Here is a 14,235-nt window from a genome sequence, read left to right on the forward strand (position 1 = left end):
ATTAATTTTACCGGTTTTGACTGGTGGCAATTTTTGTGCCGCTCGTTCGTTTTGAAATTTACCGGAAATGATTAATCGTAATGGAAGTTGGCGTTTTAGTGCGCTATAAAACCTAGTAAGTTTAACATCGGAAATTTTGCTGTTAGGGTACCAATTCACGACCAAAGCTGTGGTTTCCCACTTTCTTATTTTTACACTGACATTACTTTTTGCAGTACAGACGTTGAAATTCCTTTTAATGATGATCGAGTTTATCGGTGTGGTAATTTTATTATTACGACTCATTGCAATAAAGTCTCTGGCTGAACAGTACTAATTACACTTAACACGAAAAAAAGTAACATAAAAGCTTTATATTTTATTGCAACACATCCCCATTCTCAGGCCCTATATTTATAAAACGAGTGCACCTATTAACTGCTAAAGCTCATGACGATGTACCAATGGTGTGAATCTTGTACGGGATAGCTCTATCCGACAACTGGTGCAACTACTATTGGTATGTTACTCTGGACCTTTGGTGGAGAAAGACATGCACTGGGGTCTTGTGGTGGTCCTTCAAATACAGATCAATCTAATTAAAATTAGGCATATATCAATTGTTCCATTCAGTCACTGCATTCAGGATCTAAAAATACTCCATATTTTCTGTTCAGACGCACTTTTTCAGGATCCAAGCTTTCATTTTCTCATTGTACCCAAGTTTCCACAGTATTAAAACTAAAATAAGGTGGGAGGGTTCCAACTCTAAAAATAAAAATTACCTGTGTTTCCCTTAACACTACCAATTCAAATGTTTTGTGAATACCCTACTTTTTGGCAATTTTTGACAAGCACTTTGTTAAATTCTGAATGTGTCTCCATAACGAACCAATCCAAATTTTGAGAGAAAAGTTTTGCTTACCTACCGAGCCCAGTATTTTAGAGCTTATTAGCGGAAATACTGTTTTCTTCTTTATGACGAATACCAATTTTTTTATGAATATGCAGACGTTATTTTCTCTATTTTGTTTTTATTTTATAGATTCGTTTGATTGCTATACTTGAGACAGCAATCTATATAACGGTACGTACGTCGTGAATGTTCGTTTACTGGCTCTGCTGACGCGTAGTTAGTCAAATAAATTTTCTACCGTCAAATCCATGCACGATTGATGCCTTCAAATGCAGCCATCAAAATTTATGGCAACTTACCGCCATATTTGACATTTATACTATTGCACCACTTAGTATAATTTCCAGACTGATAGAAAGTCCGGAAAGCAGGATCCCACCAAGAGGGGATATCACTATCTTTACGGACCATCATTCCAACGCCACCATTCAATGTACAGTCGTAGCGAGCAGGAAGCACATCAAATCCGGAGATGGATGTACGGGGTGAAAATAAAGCATCTGCCTGTTACCAAAAAATATATGGCTTGAAATACAAGAGTAGGTCACTTAACTGATGAGCCACATATTGAGTCAGAACATGGCAAAGGTTGCAGAATGTATTTTGAAAATTTATCATGATGAACAAGTTTCTTTAATTAGATAAATTGTGGTTTAAGAAAAAGAAGGAAAAGTTTTGAAATACCAATTTTCTTGAGGAGACACAATAGACGATGCAATTCATACACATTTGATGGAACATAATTTTGAATTTTTTTCCGGGGAACATATTATATCGTAATAGAACCAGACATAGTAGTCTGATGGCAATCGTGCATGCCATGACCATTTGATGTCAATACCAATTCCCTCCAGTGAATATCAAACGTGTTCGGCAGGGTGTTTCAGGAGAGGGTCGAGGATATTTTGAGAAATGAGTGGTGATTCCAGACTTAGTCTATTATTGGCTTATTTTTGCCCACATTTTGCATAAAATTAACAAAACATTTCAACAAAAGTGTCAGGATCGAACCCCGGAAATCCCCTTGGATTCTTTACTGTGATTATTTTATATTAGTGAGACAAAAGATGCAAAATATATTGACAGGACTGGCTCTTTTTGACTCTATCATTCTTCACACTTAAATAATTTCCATGGTAATATTATTACATGAGCGTTAGTCCGTGCATAAAGTGTTTCAACTTTTCTTTTATAGCTTGGTCACAAATATCATTTTTTTTTGTTATAGATTTATGAACGTTTTCATGATCAATATGGTGGCATAAACTGATGCATAAACTTAAAAAAACAAATTCTTACCGATCCATTATTCAGCGTGGCCTTGACTTCAGTTAAATCTCTGGCAAACAAAAAGGTTTTAGGGACTTTGTTAAGGCGCTGAAGACATTGGCCATTGGTGGATAGACCATTTATAGTAACTGTAAAATGAAGAAAAAATTAAGAGAACTACATAAGTTATCTTTGGATCTTACAATATTCTACACGAAAAAAAATGAGAGAATGTTTGCTGCCACTGCTGCCAGTTTAGATATGGACGAACGGACGGACAGCATAAACGTACAACTTATACATATAATTTATCTTGAAGTTGACAAAATAGAAAAGCTTTCAATTAAATCTTTTTCCATTACCACGAGTTTATAATGCCCTCTTTTGAAAAGCAGAGGTACAACAATGTAATAGTAGTCATACTGACCGTTCAACAATTCGGTCATCCGTTCGTCAGAGCTCTAAACCACAAATCCTCTAAAACAGCTAAATCTTCACACATGCTTTACCACATGATGCCACTGTGTACCTCCTATTTTTTCCAACTGATTTGATTTACTTTTGAGTTTTTCATATGTTTTTTAGGAAGCGAGGGGTATCAACAAGTGGGTTTTGCTCGCATTATTTTTAGTTATGTAGTTAGATTTTAGATTCCCCAGGCGAATGGAAATTTTGTCTGTTCTCTCAAACTATATACTAGTAATTGAGACCATTAAACCGATGTAAATTACATATAAGCTTATTGGCCGATATCAATAGTTTTAATAGATAAAGATCGTCACACAAAACAAAACTTTAACCGTGGTCACCACAACCTATATTTGAATGGAGTGTTTTTGACGGATATAGAATGTCCAGTTTCAATATATGACAAACGACCTCCATCAGTCATAGATATTCTTTCAGCTGTTTGGCTTGACCTTTGACGATCAGTTCCATGGTTGTCTTGCTAGAGACAGCAACTCCTCGTCCTTCCGGAGCACCCAAGTTTACTCTCGGATAAGTGTTTTTAGTTACTTTGTGATGCACGACTTTTCCTTTATTAATTGTATCGTTGGAGTAACCGGAATTGCTTTTTCGATGGATTCGCAATCTGTAAATTTGTTTGGTTAACCATCAGTACTGCTATTTCTTGCATTGTTGAACTAACCTAGAAAACACTCTTGCTGCAACTATAAGTGCTGAGATTTTGGACTTATATTTTTCGTCGTTTAAAACTAAATATTTCTTCACCATCCTAGATCTGCTTTATCAAATGATATGGAAATGTTTTAGGCGCACTGAATGCATTTCACCCATAAAACAATTTACAAATTGTCATGGTGTATCCCTCTCACAATAGAACTAGCCTGCTTCTCACTTTGAGTCGAACTTTTAAAGCATGTTTAAGGTTCGTCTGAGACTGGTTTATCTGTAGCGAAATTCTACATATACACGTTTCCTCGAGATCAAATCAAAAACGCTGTTACACTGGTTCCCGATCTCTTCGAGAGAGTTAATGGCTAGAGTAGCTAATACCTGGAACGTAGTCCCGGGGACCAGGATAGAACACTGTGTAATCGAGACTACTTACCTATGGTACTGTTGGATACATTATTTGGGTTAAAGTTCCTTGGATTTCCTTTTACGATAGTAAATGTTGCCACTGTGTTGCGGTAAGGCGTTGTAAATGACACCGAATTAAGCCTCTCCGGTGTGCTTACATATCCTACGCAGGCGTCATACCATTTCCCCATTAAACCTAAAAATAAAAAAGATTAAACCAATATCATTTCAACAGGTCAATATGAAGTTATTCAAAAGAATAATCAAGGGAACCACGGTTATAGCGTTAATCAAAAGAATGTAATCCAGGGACAAACACCAGACATGGAAAACAGACATACACAACAAAGAACATAAAGTAACTAAAATCATACATACAAAGTAATAAAGGCACATGATCAACTCGGACTCCACTAAAAACTGGGAGCATAGACCAGGTTCACCGGTAGGGTAAGCATCCTCTGCTTTTATAGAAACACCCGCGGAGTTGTTCATAAAAAGTCGTCCCTAGGGTATTTACGCTCCAGTAAAAAATGGCTTATTTGGTATGTTCTGTTTAGTATTATCACAATCTATACTTCTGGGGTTCTTTTGATGAATTTTGGCAATTTTCTTATTTGAAGTACGGAATTAAAAAAATGTCAATTATAGGTGAAATGGAAGAAAATATGAAATTCTGAAAATTCCCCTTTTTATGAAAAACTCATTATTGTCACTTTGAAACTGAACAATACGGCCCTGAAATGAGAAAATATGTTGGATACACCGATGAATAAAACAATAGTACCCAACATGTCTAATGTACACCGTTTATATATTAATTATTAACATTTGGGTTCATGTTGATGCATTTTTTTTTCATGGATAGTGGTTGCAATCTTTCACCTAACTTGACTTAGAAAAGTTCAAATATTTATTACTTGGGCTCATTTTTAAGCTAAGACATCATATTATTGTACTGTATCATCCAAAAGCTTTATTGAACTACGGCATTCTGAAAAAAGCGAAATAACGGGTGATATAGAAGAAATTCTGAAATTCTGAAATTTCCCCTTTTTCCAAATTTATAGTAATTGTCACCCCAAAAAGAAACTCTAAGCATCTGAATTAACCAGATATGTTAGGTATATCATTAACTTAATTATGAATGCCTAAAATATGAGTTCTACGGTGTCAGTAAGCTGTGAATGAGAATTGTGCTTGATACCGAGACCAGTTTTCCAGGGGTAGGGGTAGTAATTTTTACAGTTTTTTAACATACATTCTTGAAAATTAGTTTTTCGTGATTTATCTATGTAGGAAATTGCATTATCTATCGAATGACACCAAATTTGAGACATTTTTTTCGTAATAACTTCTACAGTCCAATTTTTGTGACTTGCAACCGAAAATCGAAAAGAACCCCAGAAGTATAAAATGTGCTCACGCTAAACAGAAAATACCAAATAAGCCATTTTTTACTGGAGCATAAATACTCTACAGGTTTTGACATGGAAAAATATTTCAATTTAAGCGATTTTTCGGCAGGGTAGGAGTACATTTTTTTTCATTTTACCGCAAAACCCTTAGTGTTACCGCAACTTTTTTGGTACTATTGTAAAGCTGAGACATTGGGCTACATGATGATACATAAATTTATCAGTTTACTTCGTTCTGTAGAAAGAAGAAGTTCGTAGAATAAAAAGACTTAAAAATAGATTTTTGCCTCAACGAAAGTAGCCAAAAAATACAAAAATGCTACATTTTATTTTTTAACGACAAAAAGATTCGTAAATGGGAAGCATAAAGGTACCTGAAAATCATATTTTGGTTGATGAGTGGAGGGTGCACGTACTAATGTTTTAAAGTCGGGATTTTAACTGAGTATGGGGAATAGAAGTATACTGTGTTGAAAAATAATAGGTTTTAATGCTATTATATTCTGATAATAGTCTTGAACTGATTGTCTAAAAAAGATCTTTCGAATTTTTCAGGATCCACATTGAATTAAGACCACTACGGGAGTAACAAGTGTTGTGGTAGGACTGCAAACCCTCTTTGACAGCTGTTAGTATAGAAGTTAACAGTTTTGAAAGAGGTTTGGTTGTACGCTATGCAACGTTGTTTGTATGGATTCTCGTGGTGTTAAGGAATCCAGTACATAGACAGTAAATCACCATCATCGTCCCTGGTAGAAAGACCAAAAGAGGATAGCACAGATTCATGGTTTTTTCACAATCTCTTCTTTGGAGAGTGTTGTATCACTGCTATTATTTTCTACGTCTATCTCTGATAATAAACATTGGATGTAAAACGTTTTACAGGCAAAAACAATGTTGTTTTGGGCTCTGCCTGCTAGTACGACATATTTGTCATGTATAGTAGACAATGTTTTTGCTACATTGGGGTCTTTGAAAAATGATATAGCATCGGCACTCATTATCCTACTTAAAACTTTCATTCGTTTCTAAATGAAGACCTCACGGCTAACCACTCAGACAGAGAATCAATGACTTCTTGTTCTCGCTTTATCCATTTTCTTGCGTAGTCCTCCACGGCATCCATAAGAACTTTAAAGTGATAATTCCAATTTATGGAACGTGGTTCATGGTACTAGGGACCTTTAGAAAGGATATTACGCAGAGATTCGTTTTTGATGATGGTTAAATCTCCCATAACGACGTTACCGGAAAGACCATATTTGAATGGAGAGTTTTTGCAAGAATAGTCAGGTGGTATAGCTTTGAAGTCCTCAGTCTGGAGGTTCTGCAATAGCCTTTTATGTTTGTAAATTTTGGATGCAATGGGTGAAGTATAGGAGTATGAAATAATTGGTATGGATTTGTCTTTGAAATATGAGGGAATTTTGTTGGTCACGTTTTTGTAATGGAGGATGTTAGCCAAATTAATTGCATCGATACCTTTGTTGACAAACGGTAGTGGAATAAATCATCGTTTTTCTTCATCTTAACTCTTCACACAAACTGGTTTAAAGAGTCGAGTCTGTGGATACCAATATCCAAAATGATGGCAAAAAGTCTGTATAATGATGAGGTAGGGTCAGAAACAGGAGTATCAAGACTTGTTTTGTAAAGGGAGTGAAGTAGAGTGAGAGATATAGAATAGAGTTTGGTTCTAATGTGATGAAGTCCTACAGGTTTTTGTATGAGAGGAAGGAGACTATCTATGGAGACCTCATGTAACTTAGGTGACGTAAAATGGCGATGGCTATGACTCGTTTCCCGTCTTGGATTTTTGTCAAATAAATTCATCACATTTATGCTATTGTTATATTGGCTTGAAAGGTTTCCTATGCTTTTGATGTTGTCATTGCATCCGTAAGGTATTGCAGTACCTAGTCTGCGTATCCAGTACACCTCTCTTTCCCTACGATTTTTTTTACTTAGAACGGGACTGTTCGTAGGATGGTAATTTTTTTTTAGATCATGTGTCGTCTACATACTTGGATGGAAATGTTGATGTAGATAAGGATTGCAGCCCGAGGTTTGAATACCTTACTCGTTCTAATAAAAAAGGATACCAATTCATATACTCAATTTTATATGAACCATATATACCACTGATGTGCTAAACGAAATATTATGGCCATTATCTGTGATATGGCAATATAACAGTTAAACGTTTTAAAAATGCAGCATTACCTGGTCACCACGGCTTGCAGAGAGTTATCTCTTCAAGAAATTAACCCTACCCGGGCACTCACATGCATCTACATATATATAGGTGAATTCCTTTCTATTAGCTATTTCTCGTTGAAAAAAGTTTGAATCGTAAGAACAAAACTTACCTATGCCAGGAAATATACGACCCCTTACTGTTCTTACACAGTCTTCTAAGGGCTGGACTGTAACCTTACAACGTTTCCCAGCTATCGTGCAAACTGGAAGTATTTACCAAAATAAAAATCATCTATAATAACCTGTCAAGTTACTACATGTTTAGTTTCAGCCCATTTCGTTTTTCATATTTTTTTTCGTTTCGCAGTTTACCGGTACCCTTTTCTTAGGGATCAATCATTTTAAAGCGTTAACACCTTCAGTTGGTATGCCCGCAATCGGATTGAGTTTCGCAGATTAGAAATAACTTGCTAGACATGCTGAAAGGTGGAGATTGTTTCGGAATGAGCTTTTCTTGACATTTGTGTTTTTACCCTGTAATTTTCTTTCAGTTTTTTGTGTTGCGGTTGAGCTTACCTGCGCTTATCAAATCTAAATCTGACCCTTTGACAAATCCATCCGTGTCTCTGTAACAACAATGAAGAAGTTACCGTGAATAATTTATAATATTTAAAGAAAACTGTTTTAACTATGAAATTTTATTACACTTACATCCGCACAGAAAACTAGATATAATGTGAGCAAGGTGGTAAGGAGAATACTCTAGCTTCAAATGGAGTAAAATGTAACTTGTTCAACATTCAAGTTGGATTATCTTTCTTTTATGCATTACGCATATTCATTATCATATCTAACTTTCCAAAAATAAATTCCATTCAAGCCCGTTTGAGTGTTTCAGAATGAGATACTCTTACAAAGTTTAAAAAAGTAAAACCATTTAGTTGGATTATTTTCCTTTGAAGACATTTGACATTTCTTCATGCACATCTACATATGATACATTCATATAAAACTCACCAATGTCCCTTGAGTGGTTTAGGAGGAGTTGCGTCCATAGATAAGTGGACAACAAATGGACTGACAGACAGTTTAAAATTTGTTTAAAACTCCGTTTCACTTTATCAATCAATGGTAAGCATTCATTGTTTTTTACACCAAAGATGCAAATCGCGCAGAAAAGCAGAGGAAATGGACATGCGCCTTTTTCATTGGGTTGGGATCGAGCCCGGGTTCATTATTCACTTCTTCTGTTTTTTTATTCGGTTGAGTGAATTGTTTGTTTTTTTCCTTTACTGCTACTTCCCAGTACTGTTATGTTACGGAACAAACCCCGGATAATAGAAATAACAGCCCACTCTACTGAATTCAGACCACAGGCACTTAAGGAGCAAGACCTGGGGTTAGGGACATAACTCTTGAAATCAGTGATATGTTTGTATTATATACAATTTCACCAAAGCGTCTCAAGCTTTTATTTGAAACAGAATGAAATCAATCCAAGTTACTTAGGTGCTTACATGAGCTTGGTGTCACATGCTGAATACAAACATTCCAATGATTTGTGAGAGTTGTGCCCCTTACCCTAGGTCTTCCTCCTTAAGGCACGGATGGATTCGACTACCCCTTTTTTTCGAGAACTAATACTTCCGTTCGATTGGTTCATTTGATAAAAATTCGTATTTTTGTCAGTTTCTGGGTCCATTCATTGAAAGTAGCACAAAAGAAAGCCTATAATTTTCGAAACACGTATATGAAGTTTGACGGTCGTCTATTGCCTCCTATTGCAAACATCCATATCTTTTCACACTGAAATGGTAAGAGATTAATGCTATGTCTTATAATACAAAAATACACATTCAAATGACAAATGGCGGCAGTGAGAGGCGGTAAAACATATTAAAAACAAACAAACAAACAAACAAAAATTAAAAACACCACGCCCGACCAAAGGCGGACATAAAAAATGATAAAAATGACATTCGTTTCTATTACATTCACTTTATGTACACAACTCTTACTTAGCCAATCATTTAGTATTGACCAATAATATATTACCCCTTCCTTTAAGAATATTGTTTTGGTTGTATGTGATTTGATCATTTGTAACTTTCAATTTTGATTCTACTAAATTTTGCTGATAAAATGAAATAAGTTTGTAGTTATGCAATTGAAACAATAAATGTCGACAATACCTACAGAATATTGTAAAAACAACGTTTTTTTCAATCAAAGAAGATCGATAGCTCAGATATAATTATTTTTCGCCACTACTTCCAAAGATTGTCGACAGGACATTAACCGGGGTTAAAAATACTTGAACCTTGGTAAAAAAAATAACAATAACGGAAACACAGGTAAGCACTTGTCATGTTAACATTTTATTTCATCTATTTCTTCAGGGGCGTAGCTAAGCCTGTTTTAGTTGTACGCAAAATTACGGCGAGGGGTCTTGGGGGGGGGGGTCGCTCAAGGACCCAGTGAGCCCGGCAAGGCAAAGCCCTGAGGAAAACTCCTGAATTTTAACGATTTTGGAGCCAGTTTTTCAGAGTCTATACTACGTTCATGGTATGCATATGTGATAAATAACCTTTATTTCATCTTTAAAATGTGTGTTTTTATTTTTGTTACTTTTTCCGAAAGTACGCAACTGCGTAATTGCGTATAGGCAGCTACGCCCCTGTTCTTGATTAGTTTTCAAATAAATAATGACAGTTACTGACCATATTTGTGCCACATTATATCACGATACGTAAATTTCAAAAGGATCCTCGCATTATATTCGAACTTTTTTCTTTAACGGGTCCGACGGTCTTTCTTGCCATTGATTAACCACTTTCGCTTTCCAATCAGATTTATTTTTAAAAAAGCGACCCTTACAGCACATGCGTGTATTAAGGTCTCCAGAAGTTACATGCATACGAATTTATCTAGGTCGATTTTTTGTCCTGCAAGACAATAAATACATAGACACCTATTTCATGTATTTAACACATTTTATTTGTGGATATCGAATGAAATTATATAGGAAAAGTCAATTTAGTAGAATTAAGGCATATTTCAACAGAAATTTTTTTACGAAAATGACAGCTAATGCAGCTTTAAAAAAAATGCTAAATATGTACATATGTCTGTAGCTGATCTTAACATTCTAATATGACATATCAATCAAACAATTCTACCATTTTCATCACTGGGAAAGCTCACATTGTGATGCAGCATGTAAAACCCTACATATTGATTATCTCCCTTTATTAACATATAATAATGTATTTTTGCCTCGTGCATGCCTACGGATACTCCTAAACTTCATAGTAAGTTTAATCTGCTGAGGAATAATTGTACATACAACGTCTGTGGACAAACGGATGTACATATTTTTATGTATTCCATAAACTTGTTCGAACAGGGGTAAAACTAATTTAAATTCAAAGCAAAATATTGAAGAGATCATAACCACAGGCACTTGGGACCAGGATTTTTAAAAACATATTTTCCTCCATTACGAATTTGTAATATTAGAAAATGAATTTGTAATATTAGAAAATCACTTTGCAATATTGCAAAATCAGTCACATTTTTTAATATTACAAAATGATTTTCTATTAAAAAATCGTAATTGAATACAATAAATGCATTTTATAATATTAGAAAATCAATTTCTAATATTAAAAAAAAATCGATTTTTAATATTAGAAATTCAATTGAATTTTTAATATAAAAATGATTTATTATTATGAAAAAAGTTTTTTTTTATGATATAAGAAATCTAATTTGTAATATAAGAAAATGAATTTGTTATATTGAAAAATAATTTTTTAATATTAGAGAATACTCATTTTTTATCCACTTTTGCTTGCCATAGTTTATACTATGCCTAGTTTTCATCTATATATAGATGAAAACTAGGCATAGTATAAACAGTAATAAATATGCTATATATTTTTACGAAAAATTATCCTGTCTAAATTAAGATCTGTATGTTAGCGAAAACCGTACATTCATCTCCTATTAAAGTTAACAATTTAAAATAAATCTTTAACAACGAACGATAACTCTTGCAAAGTGCCAATTTCATGCATAGTCTATATGATTTTTATCTCGGAAGTGGAACAACCTAATGACAAATTAAGACTGGATATATTTTCTGTAACTATTTCTGAATTAGAAGCAAAAAAATCCCCTGTTGTCTGATATTTATAGATACTGCTGCTAAGATAATAATTTACCTCTGTAACATCCAATATTAGCAAAATTACAAGGAGGTGAACAAATCTGATGACCATTGTAGTTCTTGTGTAACCTGTAAGTATACAAAATGTTCCAGTTTTGTTTACTTGGTACGAACTTTTTCGGTTATACCTTGTTTTTAATCCTGCGAATTTCGCAATTAACACTTCCGATATGTTTTGCACACAATTTTAATCAACGCCAGCAAAAATTTGCTTGGGTGTAAAAATGCAATCGTTATTGTTTTAATTATCTTTGTAATTTCTCTTTGTAACACCTCTAGTACCTCAAACATCATAAATAAAACTCTGGGATCAGCTTTGTTTTGAAAATTTTTGAGTGAGATGGTCAGTGACTTTTTATGAGCAACTCGGCGGGTGTTTCTATAAAAGCAAAGGACGCTTACCCTACCAGTGCACCTGCTCCGTGGTCTCATTTTTTAGTTGCGTCCGAGTTGCTCATTTGCTTTTGTTACTTTGTATGTATGATTTTAGTTACTTTATGTTCTTTGTTATGTATGTCTGTTTTCCATGTCTGGTCTTTGTCCCTGGATTACATTCTTTCGATTACCGCTATAACTTTGGTTCCCTTGATTACTCTTTTTTAAGAATTTTTTAAAATGAAACCTTATGCCAATGTGAATCATTTTTAAAGGAATCTGTTTGTAGTCTTTATAAAACACATAAATGGTCGCCATTTATCTGACGTTGTATTTTTTTTTATCAGGGAGTTCTTTGCATCGTCCCTTATTTTAAGAAAAATCATGATTTATGGTCAAATTAATTTTTAGTTCGTGTTCATGAAATATATCTTACTTGGTCATATTTATCCCTTTTAGCCATTTGAAACGACAATGATATGTGCGACGTGTTTTGAATGTTACAAAATTTATCCAATTAAGCCAGTTTTGTTGTTTTTATAAAAGTTGTCATTCTTTGAATCCTGGTGTCCTCGATTTCCCTTTCCAAACTTTCTACAAAGATGCAACTTGTCAAATTTTGCATTGGGCCGAAAATTGCCTCAGTCGTATTGCAAATTGACCTTTCATTCCTTTAGGAAAATTGGAATATTAAATTTCAAATCAGAAAACCTAGAATCTCGTTAGCTCAACATTGCAAAAAAACTTACCCTTTTCAGGTGTTATTATGGCTGACTTATTATTCAAATGAAGCACCTATATCTTTCATATACTGTTCTGATTCCTCGTGTTCTCTTATCTTTGTATAAATATATCTATATATTCTGGTATTAGAACAACAATTTATATAACACAAATATTCACGTGTCCCTATAATTTTACATACAAGTAACCTTTTTAAGAATCAAGCAAAACTTAACATATATGAATCATTATACATCATGTTTACTCAACAAAAAAGTACACCTAGTTAAACATAGAGATTCTCCATACTTTTGTAAAAAAAATGATTCCAAATCATCTTCTAAATAGACTTAAGAAGATAATGTCAAATCGCTTGAAATTTGATCAACAACATTTTTACTCGCTAAACATTCCTTCACCCTTGTATCTTGAACTCATAGCCGATCTTATCTATAAGAAGGAACAACATTTACCCAGATTTTTACACCTCAGTTTTCACTAAATAGATGACATTTTGTCTTTAAACAATCTAATATTCAGGGATTTTATACGTCGTATCTGCTCCTACAGGACTTTGTAGACACTATGAAGTTAACCTCATATCTTGACATTCTTTTAAAGATCGATGGGAAGGGAAAACTCATGACCAAATTATACGACAAGGACACTGACTTATCCCATGTCCCATGTCGACAACTTTTTGTTCGCCTGTAGCAATTACCCTTCAGCACTTCATACGTTATTCCAAAGTTTGTCGAAACTTCGTGTATTATTTGCACAGCGATAGATTTCTTACCGCAATTAGGGTTGTGGAACAGGGGTAAATTGCTTAATGATTAAAATTATAAATGCAAAATTTTTATAGTCGTAATCATAAACTCTTGGATCGTAATGGTGTATCTGTTGCACCATGAGAATCGATTTGTTCACCACATAATATTTTCTTTTCCCCTAACGTTTACCCAAAAACATTTAATGAACAACTCGGCGGGTGTTACTTTTACTAGAAAATTCAGATGACGCTTACCATGCCTGTTAACCTAGTCCATGATCCCATTTTTAGTTGAGTCTGAGTTGCTCATTTACTTGTGTTTCTAAGTATGTGTGATTTTGGTTATTTCATGTGCTTTGTTGACTGTGTTTATTTTCCTTGCCTAGTCGTTATCCTCGGAATATACTCTGCTTGATAACCGTTCGAATCCTAATTCCGTTGATTTTCGTTTTGTACATCCTGTTGAATTGTTGTTTTCACTTAACACACGACTAGGAATATTGGCCAGTGTTTTTGTGTATTTTTTTTAATTTACATACGTAGCAAAAGAATCCTTTTGTCTATATCGAGAACACGTTTTAAATTTTTGAAACATTGAGCTTTACATGTATCAGCGTAAAAATGACAAGAACAGAATATGGTAATTTCAAGCAGTGAAGATGTACTTTGCAGCGTTTATAAACGTTTACTTCATGTGCTGGTTATAAAAGGGAAAGGTGCGTATGGCGATGAAATCCTATATGATAGATCTGCACGGATATCTTACATTTAATATAATATTTTTTGCGATATTTTTGTGAGGTCTTTC

At 34.3% G+C, this 14,235-nt stretch overlaps 1 protein-coding gene across 1 annotated transcript; it reads right to left on the bottom strand.

Moving 5' to 3' along the window:
- Positions 1-378: 378 nt before the first annotated feature.
- LOC148620797 (uncharacterized) lies at positions 379-13,712 on the bottom strand. Its single transcript, XM_088573874.1, has 8 exons — positions 13,683-13,712; positions 9,071-9,132; positions 7,903-7,952; positions 7,497-7,589; positions 3,738-3,905; positions 2,195-2,313; positions 1,195-1,399; positions 379-556 (listed from the first exon to the last, which is right to left on the bottom strand). The coding sequence occupies exons 1-8, from the start codon at positions 13,710-13,712 to the stop codon at positions 471-473; spliced, it is 813 nt and encodes a 270-aa protein (XP_088430000.1). The 3' UTR covers positions 379-470.
- Positions 13,713-14,235: the final 523 nt, after the last annotated feature.

This window comes from Perna viridis, chromosome 3 (assembly GCF_037379345.1).
Source record: "Perna viridis isolate PV_CMFRI_1.1 ecotype Kerala chromosome 3, ASM3737934v1, whole genome shotgun sequence".
NCBI classification, from domain to species: domain Eukaryota; kingdom Metazoa; phylum Mollusca; class Bivalvia; order Mytilida; family Mytilidae; genus Perna; species Perna viridis.

Coding starts and splice junctions, on each gene's coding strand:
- LOC148620797 (XM_088573874.1), bottom strand. CDS start 13,712: ATGGGATCATGGACTAGGTTAACAGGCATG. Junction 7,953..9,070: donor CCGTCAAACTTCATATACGT/GTTTCGAAAATT, acceptor TTGTTGTTACAG/AGACACGGATGGATTTGTCA. Junction 1,400..2,194: donor CCACGCTGAATAATGGATCG/GTAAGAATTTGT, acceptor TTTTGGTAACAG/GCAGATGCTTTATTTTCACC.